This window comes from Perca fluviatilis, chromosome 5 (genome assembly GCF_010015445.1).
Source record: "Perca fluviatilis chromosome 5, GENO_Pfluv_1.0, whole genome shotgun sequence".
Taxonomy (NCBI): Eukaryota; Metazoa; Chordata; class Actinopteri; order Perciformes; family Percidae; genus Perca; species Perca fluviatilis.
In genome coordinates this window covers 11393945-11407635 of record NC_053116.1, presented here as the reverse complement: position 1 = coordinate 11407635, position 13691 = coordinate 11393945, and the positions used below count along the sequence as shown (strand labels likewise).

The following is a 13691-nucleotide window of genomic DNA, read 5'->3' as shown; positions in this document are numbered from 1 at the left end:
GTTCCGCTGCTACTTCTGGTTGCCTTGGTAACGTGACTCAAACCGACGCAGTCACTGTGCAGCTCCCGCCTTTCCCTGGTGGCTTTGCATTGGCCTTATCCAAAAAAAGACCCTGAGTTATGAAAACATTCAGACGGTGTATGCTTTAAGAAAAAGTGCCATGCGGCTAAGGCAGATTAGTTAAAGTAACAAGCTTATAAGGAGCTGTTTGAAGCGCTGGTTATGTTATGAACTGTATGGCTAAAGCACTTCTTTTCACATAGACTTAAAACGCTCGCCGCTGTAGGCCTGTGATGAATAACGTTAGCAGGAAACCCCGGTGTTGGAGTTTAAGCAGAAATACAGTTGGGTTATTAAAAACCTATAATCTCTCTGCTTACTGTCTCGGGCGAGGGGGAGCAGCACTCTCTGAACGCGAAGGAGAGAAAGGGCTGTATAGGCATGGAGACCAGAGCAAGATAGTGTAAGAAAAATGAATAGGAAGATGGAGATAACATTGAAAATGAAAACAGAGAAAGGGGGAGAAAAGTGTGTGTGTCTAAACAGAGATGACTGGGAGGTTGCTACGAGGAAGCCGGGCCGGGCCAGAGTGTATGTTTTTCTTGGACCCCGGCCCCTTCGCTCTTTCCACAAAGACACGGAGCAGCTCCAGGCTGCCTAGTTGGCTGGGAAGAAAGACCAGGGGCGGACAGGCATGGAGAGAGAGGCCTGACACACAGCCTGCTTTCTTCACATCCACATAGGTCCTGATCTCTTGCAGCATGTCCTCACACACTGTTCTGCTGTTTTGCAATATGCCTGTCAAGGCTGCGATGACATGCTTTTGTCCCGATTCATGTATTGCGATTTTCATTCATTGCGATTGTAGCATTGCGAGTATTTGTGAAAGTATTGTGATTCGATAGTATTGAATATTGGGATTTTCTTTTCCTTCTTTAACAAAAACAAAAGTTGAATAATACACTTAGAGACAATATATCATGAGACATTTCTGAAAACTAATTGTTTGTGTTTTGTGTCAGTCAGTCTGACACATACATAACATGTATTTTCTGCATTTTCTGCTTTTGCTCTGTTTTGCTGGAAACGAATATGATATAGTCGCCGTCGGCAGTACCATATAAACAGAAAATGTTTAGGTGAATCATTGGTAAAAAAAAATTAATAAAAAATATCAATTCTGGGGAAAAGAATTGATTTTTAAAAATCGATTTGTGAATCAATTTCTTTTCCCACCCCTAATGCCTGTGGTTTGACGAAGTCTACATAGGAAATAAGTCCGAGGACTGCAAAGGGTTAAGTAGGAGTGGTTCAGATGCTCTTGACCTCACATTTGCACTTTCCTTATAGATGTCAGGTCAGCTCATACTCTGAGTTGCCAGCCCTCAGTGTGTGAGCTACATGATAGTGATGTGACTTCCTTGCTGAATCAATTTGTTTGCATTTCATTCTCCACTGCCGGACAGATGTAACATCTGTCTTCCAATAAAGTTGTGTTTAAACCTGACTCCCTGGACCATCTGTCTTGTCACCTGCTGCTGTCTAAGCGTTGGAGTGGGAGATCAGCGTTAGTGGCCAGGTGGTCAAACACAGTGAAGGGTCAGCGAGGTTAAGCTAAGCCAGTTCAGTACAAACCCGGCCGAGCTAGCAAACTACTATCTCCTGAACAGTGGCCGAGTAGCAAATACCATACTTTTCAAATTCTCACCCTAATTGTCTTTGCATGAAAAATAGTGTAACTGGACACTTAAAGTCTGCTTTCTGCCAGTTGTCCAGAAGTTTCCAAGGGCCTGGGAGGGGAAGGCAGAATTTTAGATAGTCAAGGAAATGAAGAAATGCATGTTTTATCATATTAATCAGTGTAATTTTCTTCTGTTTTTTTCCCCAGGGGATCGCACTGTCTTGCTCAACGACACAAAACATCAGGTTGATTTCAAGTCCCACCAATGGTTTGGCGCCACTGTGCGTTCTCACGGTGACACAATTCTGGTAAGGTGACCCTCTCAGAGGTGATTTTGGGGGTTGGGCAGAGAGAAGGACTAGAGTTTCAGCTTTCCACCACACCACTGGTGCGCTCTGCTGTTATGATTGGGGCTTTAAGGGAAGCGTGCTTTGGCCACATGGCTGTGAAAAACGTTCTACTTTGTCTTGTCCCACTCTAACTACCGGGGGAATGTGTATGTTTTTAGTTAAATCGTGTCTTACAGACTACTGTCCATTAAGTTGTTGTCATTCGGGTCCAGTTTTGCCTCCAGTCTCGACACACCGTGAAGAAATATTTTGTGCCCCCTCCCTGTGACATCGAAGTTGAGCTACGCCTTGTTTGGTCTGATAGTACAGGTTGTGACCTGGGTTGAGTTACGGCCGTTACCCTGCTCCAGATGTACTGCTGACCTCGGCCTGGGTCTCCTCCTGAGTTCACCAGTGTGATGTTGCAACTGGAAAAACATCTCCCAACTATTTATCACCACATCCCCCCCCTCTCTCTCCACCTCTCTACCCCAGGCTTGTGCCCCTCTCTACTCCTGGCGGACTGAAAAGGAGGACCCCCATTCTGACGCTACAGGAACCTGCTACCTCTCAGTCCAAAATTTCACTAAATTTGTGGAGTACGCTCCCTGCCGCACAGGTAACTGTCACCTCTCTTCTAGTCTCGCATTGCCAGACTTATCTCCACAGCGCTGTGGAGTAACCACACACATAGATTGTAGGAAAGGAGATGTTTGGGTTGTTTGTATTTCTTTAAACCAATCACAATCGGCTCCGGACACAGCGACGGTGGCTCTGCAAACTAGTCTCGGGAAGGAACTTGTTTTGGTGGAACATTTGCACCCAGCTAAAGAAAACGCCACATACAATATTAAATGAAGTTAACTGTTCACACGATACAGTAACGTGAGCTGTTTAAATTAGCTGGATATATGGTTAAACCTCATTTGCTCTTACCAGTGTATCGCCGTGTGTACTTCGTCCACAGCAATCCCACCAATCGGTCCCGCAACGTCTCAGTTAGAGAATAAATGACGTAAATATAGTCTTTGTAAATCTTTACCATCATTCACAGAAAGAACCATGCCTGCCTTATTGCACAATCCAAATTTTATTCAAAACCAGCCATTTTCAGCATGAAGCTTGCTAGCTCGAAGTCTGTTGTTTCTTGAAGGGAACACAGTTTGAGAACGGCAACACACACAGAGCGGAAGGTGAGGGACATGCGCCGGATGTCACGCAATTATTCCGGAAATGTACTTCCGTTGATCCAGACTACTTCTCTTCAGAACTTGAGCCATGCTAAAATTTAGTTTTCTCTTAGACGTACCTTATCTTAATACGACCGCTGCCCTCTACGTGGGGAAAATGTCTTTGTTGGTGCAGTAATGTCTCTTCATGAAGCACCACTCCTGTCCTGTGTGTTTCAGAGATCAATGATGCAGTGGGACAAGGCTACTGTCAGGGGGGATTCAGTGCTGACTTCACAACGGTAATAACGAAGTTCCTATTAGTAAACCGCCATCGGTTTCTGGGATAATCTTTTACCTTTTTCATTGTAGTAATTCCCAGATTTTATCTTTCAGGATGGCAAAGTGGTATTGGGAGGGCCAGGCAGCTACTTCTGGCAAGGTATGTAGGACATACCAATCAACCATGTGAAAATCAGAAAAACCAGACTTCAAAATGTCCTTCCAAGTTAATATCATTTCTCTGTGGTCTTACTTTAGGTCAGGTGATCTCTGCAGCTAAGGAGGACATTATCAAAGCATACTACCCAGGCTATTTCCTGCAGTCTGTGGAGGGCCAGAGCCAGACCAGACAGGTCAAATCTGAACATGATGACAGCTACCAAGGTAAGAGAAGCTAATATATATTCTTGGTGCTTTAATGATAACTACACTTTTTTTCTTCTTCAATTGCTTGCGTTTGGTTGTCTAGGTTTTTGCAACAGAGCTTGGTTACATCGTACATTATTTTCAATGAGCTAAATGATTAATCGGCGACTGGGACAAGTGAAAGTGCGGGACCCCCCTGTTGCTCCCCGCCTGGCAATGTGGCTTCCTCGGCCTGGCCAGCCCACACTTCTTTTCTTTGTCACTCAGTGGAAACTTCAGCGTTGTCACTCAGTTGGCTTGTTCATTTAGTATGCAATGAAAACGCGGCCATAAAATACTTGGAAAACGTCAATTGACTCAGGAAACACTGAACCTCTGTGTAGCCAGTTGCACCGTCACATGTCCCAGACAGACCCACTTACTCTGTTTCACTCCCGCTTCGTGCCCTGACGCAGGCAGGCCACACCCACCCCAGTCAGGCGGTCAATGAACAATCAAAGTTGAATGTGACATCATTCACACATTTGTTTGGCCTGCAAGCTGAGACTGATGTCTGTGCTCTTGTCTACAGGCTACTCCATCGCTGTTGGGGAATTCAGTGGTGATCAGACGGAAGGTAAGTCAATAAAATGGGGTATGTACGCACACGGCCAATGTTTGGTGAGGCGTGCAGGAAGCAAAACACATAGCAGTCACATAGCAATGCAAATACTACAGCTGGAGTGAACATAAACTTGAGTCAGCTCCAATATTTTACATGATTATTGAGCTGGAAACGTCGTCATACTGGAATTCCCTTGCCCTCCTGCTGTGCTTGACCTGTATTTTTTCCCTTCTAAATCTTTGCTTCATCTCTCTGTGCACCTCAGATTTTGTGGCTGGTGTTCCAAAAGGACTCATGCTTTATGGTTCGGTAAGAAATCTCAATCATCGCTCTCATTTTGCCTTTTCATTTTGGTGCTATTATTATGAGAGGCCTGGGTTTTAGATTTGGGGCCGATACAGGAAAGTAAAAAGAAAACCTTAGTTTTTTAGTGATGTTGTCGCCGTGGGAATTGTTTTTGCTGGAAATTCCATACCAGAGACTGTGCTTAGATTAGACATATATAAAAAGACCATATGTGACTGCTGTGTTGCAGGTGTCTATTCTGAACGGTACGGATCTGAAGACCATGATTAACTACACTGGCGAGCAGGTGAGTCAGAGAGCTCCTATCTCCGGCCTCTACAGAAAAAGGCTCCTTCATGCTCCACTTCCTGTGTTTTCATTGTCCGGCTCCTCATGAGAGCTCTTAATTTGTTCAGTCAGTGTAAGCAAAAATGTTGCAGATTTCCTTTTACAACGTTTATTTTTTTAACTAGATTTTGGTCTCTGTCGTGGTTTGCTGTAAAGCTCAGTTATTGAGGGGAAAGTGCAGTGGCAATTTGTGCAAATGGTTCTGGGAATAGAAAAGCTCTGAGCTCGTTTAAACAGTGATGATTGATTCAGCTGAATAAATAAAATCACAAGTGAATTTGCTTACACTCTGGCAATTCAGACTGCTCCTACGATGTCTGTGCTTTTTAGACTCCAGGATCATGACCGAAAACGGCAGCAAACTGGGCCTAACCTGTAAAACCCATCAAGCCTTCATGTTTCCTTCAGGCCTCCCTTTTTTTTCTAGTAATGCAGAAAGCAAGTCTAAAGTTTGTGGTAGCATGACTGTCTTGTATTATCTAAGAACAAATCAAATCTTGATGATGTCAATTCCTTTTGATGATGAGATTTTTATTGGCTTAAGTCGTGGAAACACTTTTCTTTACAGATGGGATCATACTTTGGATATGCAGTGGCGACGACTGACATTAACAGTGATGGGTGAGTTAGTCGCTTGTCCCTGTCGGTTTTTCTCACCCTCCCTGTCTCCCTCCGTCTCTTTCTTGCTAGATAATTAGCTGGCAAAGTCTAGATTGGATGCCACCAACAACCCATTACTGGCGTCAATGTGTCTGAGCTTAAATGAGTTTGTGTGATTTTCCTTTCTTGTCTGCAGGATGGCTGACCTGCTGGTGGGAGCTCCTATGTTCATGGTCCGGGGCTCTGATGGCCGCCTGGAAGAGATGGGCCGGGTCTATGTTTACCTACAGCGTGGCCCCCTGGACCTGCAGCTCCGCCTACCTCACCTGACAGGCACCCAGGTGTTTGGGAGATTTGGTAGCACCATTGCACCATTGGGGGATCTGAACCAGGATGGTTTCAATGGTAAGAATGGGGATTGATGGGGGATTGATGGGATATTTCAAGCATGAAAATAGATAATAATAGTGTAAATTGGATAATTTAAAGATTAAGTTAAATGATATACAGATGCGTTTTAAATTGTAGTAGTTTGCAAATTAAGTAACAGATTAACAAACTAAGATCAAGAAGTAAATGTAATGGAAATGGAAATTATACGAAGTTATCTTTTCCTATTTGATTGGACAGCTAAAATATCGTGGGATTAATTTTACGATTGGAGGTTTGGTAGGCTAACAGTCTAACACTAGTGACGTGGCGCGGGATGGAAATGTTGATTGCATGGTTAGTCAGTCCAACACTTTGGTCCAGACTATTAGCTGTATTGCCATGACATTTTGTACATTTCGTGGTCCCAAAAAGATGAAGCCTAATGACTTTGGTCATCCACTGACTTTTCCTCTTGCTCAACCTTAATTTTTTAAAACTTCAGTTTATGATCAAGTAGCACAACTAATGATATGATTAGCCTCAGCTGTACTTTGTGTTTACTGCTAATTAGCAAACATAGCATTTAGCTCAAAGCACAGCTATGCCTTAGTACAGCCTCACAGAGCCTCTGGCTGTAGACCATCTTAGTCTTGTTACTAAAAGGAATATTGTGCCTTTTATAATATAAGCTGCTTTATCTGTTAACTTATAATATTGTTCCTCACGTTTGATCTTTGGCAGATGTGGCTATCAGCTGTCCGTTTGGAGGGGAGGATCGGCAGGGACTGGTCTACATCTATAATGGATATTCAGAAGGACTCAGGGAAAAGCCATCTCAGGTGATCAGTGGCCAGTGGGCTGCTGGGGCTATTCCTGCCAGCTTTGGGTTTGCTCTCAGAGGTGCTAAGGACCTGGACATGAATGGATACCCAGGTCAGTGAGGCTACAATATGCAATGGCCATCATTAGCTTTTTAAATGTTTTGTATTTTCTAATTTTGTTCATTTATTTCCTCAGATCTCATTGTTGGTGCTTTTGGTGTTAATAAGGCAGTTCTTTATCGGTACGTTGTTTTGAATCATATACTGTATGACATCATGCGGCCTGTTTGTTTAAAGTTTGTTTAATTTGACGTGGGAAATATCCTTATTCACTTTCTCGACGAGAAAATCAATACTCTAATGCCTAAACTAAATAGACAGTTAGCTTAGCTTAGCATAAAGAGTGCAAACAGAGGTTAACAGCTAGCGTGGCTCTGTCCAGTGGTAAAGGAATCCACCATCTGCAGGTTTTAGAGTTTGTAGGCAGTTGTTTTTCTACCTTTGGACAGGGCTAGCTAGCTGTTCCTTCTGTTTCTAGTCTTAATGCTAAGCTAAACTGACTGTCTCCTTAAGGGCAGATATGAGAATAATAACGATCTTCTCATTTAACTCTGAGAATAAGCATATTTCCCTAAATGTCGAGCTATTCCTTTTTAGGCAGTAAAAATGGAAATGTAGTCTTTGATGATTAAAATTGACATTATTTTTGTTACCCACAGATCCCGCCCAATCGTCAACACCAGTGCCTCTCTGACGGTTTACCCCACCATGATCAACCCTGAAGAGAAGAACTGCATGATCACCAATGGAAACACCAGCATTCCTGTTTCTTGGTGAGTGGTCAGCATCTTGTCCACTCAGTTTCCTGTGACTCTGCTTGAGTACTGCTCTGTTGGTATTGGTTTGACCCAACTGCAAAATGATGGGCTTCCCCATTTCCCCCACATGCATAAACACTCCTATCCTGGCAGGAAGTTCTGATAAGAAATATCCTTTCCATCAGCAGTCACGGTATTAATTTGAACCGAGAGCTTCTCTTATCTGACCTTTTTTTTTTTTATGTCTTCATATCACATTGTTTCTGATGAGGAGCAGAGAAATAACACGCTGAATAGCAGCATTGTTAGCCGTTTTTTGGCCTCCACCACCAAATGTGCACAGTTCCAGAGAAGGGGAGAGGAAACAGACGGTTGCTCGCTGCTCGACATGGTTGACACCGCGCTCATGTGTCTGCTTCCCCCCCCCCCCTCCCTTTCCAGATCCTGATCCATAAAGGAAACTCTTGTGTACACATGTGTCTTGATTACACTACGTTGCCTGGTGATGAGGAGGTTCTGGTGGGGGTGAAAGTAGAGCACAAGGGATAATGGGAGGGAGGGCGGGAGTTTTTTGCTGTTGCTTTGAATGAGATATTGTTTGGTGGTTGAACACAGCTGGGAAACATCAGGACACGTAGACTCCCGTGAGCGTGCGCACACAGTCATGCAGAAACAGGCAGACACAGGAGCTCATACATGAAGATTTTACTACTCCTCGAAAGAAGTCACTGTACACTCTGTGTCTTTCGGTCTCCCGTTTAACCTCTCTTCATGTCCTGTGTTTCTTTTCAACAGACTCCCCCTTTTTCCTTTCTCACTTCTTCCAGTGTTTGCTCTGCGCCTCTTGTGTGGGTTAACTAGTAAAAGGATTGAAGGATTGGGGGTTTTGGGGTTGCAGACTTTGGGACAACAGCAGCAGCAGCAGCGTGTTGTGCGGCTGATGTCATGGGAGAGAGCTACAGGCTTATATAGACTGCCATTGACTGGTCAGCACTGAAACCTGAGTCGCCCAATTTCACCCTTCTTAACTCTGCTATTTCGTGTGTGTGGAAACGGAGACACACTGATTTATCAGCTTGGCTGGCGAAAGTTTGCCTCCAAACATTTGGCATTTTTTGCATATTATTCATTATATTCCCATAACGTCTCGTGCCTTGTAATGTGAACCATGTAAGGAGCTCGGCCAATGAGAGAAAGGGAGAGGGCAAGTGAGGTGTCTTGTGTGTGCAGTATATTTACACTGAATCTTGGCCATAAACGAACATGCTTCCCTCATCATGTCCTTGTCCTTTCTGTCCAAAACAGTGTCAACCTGAGTTTCTGCATATCTGCTGATGGGAAGCACCTACCAGACATCCTAGGTGAGCCAATTTTCCACATCTGCACTTTATTACAAGTACGGAAACTGTCAAATAGCCACCAATGTTAATCTTTTATATCCATAACGGTGTGTAGGTTCAAGTGTTTTGGCAGGTGATGTGGCTTTTTGGATTTTGTTATGACAAAAAAGAGAGCGCGGTGTGCAAAATATCTTGAGTGTTCCACCTTTAATGATCAAACCTTCTCTGTGCTCAGTCCCCTTCCCCATCAACCCCTAGTTATTCTCTCTAATTACTCCTTCCTTTATATACAAGTGTTCCCCGTGCCATTGAGTTACATTGACTACATTGTGTGTGCTTCATAGTATTTATGGAGCTCTTTTTTTTAAAAACCTGTCATTATGTGACTCGGGAGCATTCATCAAGCCATGAATGCCCATTTGTGTGTGTGTGTGTGTGTTACGTGTTCCAGATTTCCAGGTGGAGGTGCAGCTCGATAGTAATAAGCACAAGCAGAAAGGGGCAGTGAGGAGGGCTCTGTTCTTGGATTCCCAGCAGCCCTTGCTTCAGATGAGCGTGAGGGTGCGCCATGGCAAGCGTGTATGCAACAACACCAAGATCTACCTAAGAGTATGCTCTTTTTCCTCTCTGATTAAAAACCTCTCAGACTGTAATTATTCATCCTGTAACTTAGGTCATAATCACCAGGCAATACGTGCGAACAAAAGCAGGTTTTCTAAAAACTATGAAGCTGGAGCTGTGGTTGTTTATTTACGATTTACAGATTCTCACTTTTTGTGCAAACTGCATCTGACAAAAAACCCTGGTATGTGTTTATTTGACTGCAGGATGAGAAAGACTTCAGAGATAAACTCTCCTCCATTTATGTGGCCTTGAACTTCAGCTTGGATCCAAAAGCTGCTGCTGACTCCCACGGCCTGCGGCCCATCCTCAACTATCAGACCACCAACGCAATTGAACAGAAGGTATTTGGACAAGCACTACACTTCCCCAATCTTCTATCCAGTAGGGGTAGCTAACCCTGGTTTGATCTATAGGCCTTCTAGCATCAATATATGGTGGAGCAGTGTTCCCCAATAATGTACATATGCTTCTTAGTTTGCTTAGACTCATTTGCTCTGCGCTGATAAGTATATCTGCCACATTGAGTTATCATTCCCCGAATCTCCGCTCCGGCCAGCATCTCACTGACGAAATGAAAGATGATGAAAGAATGAGTCTGTTCTTTTTAATGTAAATTCTAAACTACTGGGCTGGGAAGAGCTCCAGAGTGTCTGGAAAGCTGTTTTTCAAAATGAAAATGCGAGGCATGTGTACAGTGTAGTTTCCCTGTCCCAGTAGGAATTGCTCTCAGCTTGCTTGGCTGCGTAACGGTACATAGGTGACTCGTTCCAGAGCTGCTGACACAGAAGGTTGGGAGATATTTTAGGGTGGGGGCTCAGCCAGGTTATTTGCCCATCTGGTTGAAATCTCGTGGCATTTTGCCGGTTCTCCTCTGGCAGTGAGTAGAGTTGGCTCAACATGTGGGCATCCTTACAGCCATGGCACAGCGTGCACCATATGTGAGTTCAGCAACAAACAGCCACTGGATTGAAGCGGCAATCAGCATGGTTTTTATCTCCCCCTCTTTCTCTATTTCTCTTTCTACTGGGGTTTGTTTATATCTTTTTGGATCAGGACTGAACCCTGTCATTGATGTCCTTGCTAGATATCAAAGCTGCGGGGCCTCCAACAGATGTGGTCTATTGCTGAACCAAGACCTTGAGACAAGCCTGGGCAAAATATCATCCTTAAACTGGAAAAAGACGGCAAAGCTAACCTGTGTATATGTGTGTAAAAGGGTAGTGGGAGTCGTGTCAGACTGCCAACATATTTCATTAATCTTGCTTGAGACTGTGTTAATGTAGCTGTGTATAAACAGTGGAGGTTGACGATTACACCGCAGCCTTGGCCTTGATCAGACACATGATGCCCTATCGATTTCCACATATGCTTTGAGAATGTGTGGTAACATTTCTGCCAAGTTCTTACTCTCTTCAAGCTGGAGTGAGAATGAGAGATGATTGATGTGCTCGGCACCGTCTCAATCTCTCTCTTGTCATCTTAACATATTCCACATGTTTCTATGAGGCGTCAAGATGGATCTGTTAATTGCGATCATTCTCAGATCTTGTACACGGACAAGAAAGTCTGCCAGTTTTTGTCACCTCTTCAGAACATCAATGTCCTCATTGTTCTTAGAATAATACCATCTGACCAAATGAGTACGAATTTGATTAATGGATTTCCCTTCTTTTGCAAATGTAGTGTTTGGATTTCACTGCACGACGCTTGACCTCATTATGTCATATGCTGAGGTCAGTGTTGTTGTTGTTGTTGTTGTTGTTGTTGTTTAACTACAGCGATGGGCCTACAGACGTCTTTTTCCTGCCTTACACACACACACACACACACACACACACACACACACACACACACACACACACACACACACACACACACACACACACACACACACACACACACACACACACACGCACAGACCCAGGGTGCACATGTGGCCAAGTTATCATGGTGGTTACCACGGTGTCCATAATTAGAGCCCCTGGATGGTGTAATGACAAGGGGGGCGCTTGGCTCTCTCTAATCTCCTCCTCCATTTCTATTTATTATCCTCATCGTCATGAGCATCATCGCACTGTCACAGGCGCAGCGGGATGCAATTTAGCAATCCGCAGGGCTTTCTCTGCCGCTGCCCTGCCACACGTTCAGCGGTCATCCACTTATCCAGCAGTGTGTCGGTGCCTTTCTTGTCTTTCCCTCCACTGTATTCTCCCAACCCCAGAGGGTGAATGGAACTCCATACATTTACTCAAGTACTTCACTTAGGTTTACATTTGAGGCACTTGTACTCTACTTGAGTCATTTCTTTTCATGTCACTTTCTATGTTTTACTCCACCACGTTAATCTGACAGTTTTAATTACTAGTTACTTTTCAAATTAAGATGCACACATAAACACATAAAATAAGATGTTTTATTATAAATTAAACTACCCAACAATATAACAGCCGACAAGTCCAGCTGAGATGATTAGCTGATTAAACACAGAACAGTTTGGATCGTTTCTAATATATGAGTATTGTTCTGCATTGAGTACCTTTTTTACTTTTAATATTTTAAGTACATTTTCCATATTTTTACTTAAGTAAGATTTTCAATGCAGGACTTTTACTTGTAACGGAGTACTTTTTACAGTGTGGTATCAGTACTTTTACTTGAGTAAAGGATCTGAATACATCTCCGAGCACTGCTGAACCCCCACTTGTGCTTTTCATGTCAACAGAGATATGCTCTGTCTCAGTAAGTTTCTCTAGTTTCTCTCCTCCCTCTCCGTATGATCATGTGCTGCTGTGGTTCGCTGGGTGGCGTAGCGTGTGGTTTGCCACATAGCGCTGTGATGTGGGACGCTGGTGAGAGCTTGGAGCGAGCTGGCAGCCTTTGGGCTCAGCTCCACAGGAGTATCTCTTCTGGCACGGTCTCTGGGCTGGACTCTTCCTCCGTTCACCATTTCCTTCTCTCACTCCGCAAACAGAAAGCATGTGTGTGTGCCGGCCGGGACAGCTGGTACAGGGGAGTGCGTCTGTGCCTGTCATGACCTCACTCATTCAGACATTGTCTCTCCGAGCCACAACACTGCATCAACTGTCTGATGATGCGGTGATGAGGTCTTGTAGATAATGGGGACTTGTTTTTTTTTTTTTTTTTTTTTTTGTGTGTGTGTGTGTGTGTGTGTGTGTGTGTGTGTGTGTGTGTGTGTGTGTGTGTGTGTGTGTGTGTGTGTGTGTGTGTGTGTGTGTGTGTGTGTGTGTGTGTGTGGAATGTATTAGTCATACCACATGTCGCATCTTGCTGCACTCATCCTGTTGTCTCCCATAAACAGATATTTGATTTATCTTGTGCGCCTAATTCTCTTCACATGTAAAAGCCGTGTGTTTTAGTCATGACCTACTGTATGACCATCATGCTCTTTTGGCCCCTATTAAACCTCTCATCACCCCCAATGTGCATCTCATAGGCTCAGATTCTGTTGGACTGCGGAGAGGACAACATCTGTGTTCCTGACTTGAAGCTGGCAGTTCACGGGTGAGTCCGTTCATTTTCCTTATAAATTGTATTTCTAAAAAAAATCCCAGAGCGTATAGATTTCAGGAAAATATATGAGACGGATAATGCACGGTGAACCGTAAAACAGGGTCACTGAAATCTTCACCTCCAATAGGACCTTGGATTTGAGTGCTAAAGTGTAAATACAGCTGTTTTTTTCCGCTGCTTTGTTTAGTTTAGCATACCAGAGAGGGACTGTTAATAGCCACAGTGTTGCAGTAGAGTAGAGGTACACCGTCCTCTGAAAACAGGAGGCAGCTCTGCTCTACAGGTGCTACAGGTGCTATGACAAACAGCTAAGGGGACAATACAGGAGAGATGAGAGGGAAAGCGAGGGAGCCGTGTGGCAGTGGGTCCCGGCCTCGCCTGCTTTTGCAGCCGTCCGATGCACCCTGCCTTCTACACTTTGATTCGAGAAATCTGTTTGCATTTTTCTCAAAAATAACAGCCTCCCCTGATACTCCCTTCTCTGCTCTGTCATTTTGATTTTACATTCCTATATTTATCTA

General features: G+C 44.0%; 1 protein-coding gene across 1 annotated transcript in view; it reads left to right on the top strand.

The window, feature by feature from the left end:
- itga5 (integrin, alpha 5 (fibronectin receptor, alpha polypeptide)) overlaps positions 1-13691 on the top strand; it is a 39280-nt gene that overhangs the window by 13826 nt on the left and 11763 nt on the right. Inside the window, exons 3-19 of the mRNA XM_039799536.1 lie at positions 1889-1989; positions 2506-2629; positions 3420-3481; positions 3576-3621; positions 3720-3845; positions 4399-4443; positions 4697-4740; positions 4967-5023; positions 5633-5685; positions 5861-6069; positions 6778-6969; positions 7054-7099; positions 7577-7690; positions 8981-9036; positions 9467-9624; positions 9843-9980; positions 13094-13161. Coding sequence (XP_039655470.1) covers positions 1889-1989; positions 2506-2629; positions 3420-3481; positions 3576-3621; positions 3720-3845; positions 4399-4443; positions 4697-4740; positions 4967-5023; positions 5633-5685; positions 5861-6069; positions 6778-6969; positions 7054-7099; positions 7577-7690; positions 8981-9036; positions 9467-9624; positions 9843-9980; positions 13094-13161 — 1639 coding nt within the window. The remainder of the gene's footprint in view (positions 1-1888; positions 1990-2505; positions 2630-3419; positions 3482-3575; positions 3622-3719; positions 3846-4398; positions 4444-4696; positions 4741-4966; positions 5024-5632; positions 5686-5860; positions 6070-6777; positions 6970-7053; positions 7100-7576; positions 7691-8980; positions 9037-9466; positions 9625-9842; positions 9981-13093; positions 13162-13691) is intronic.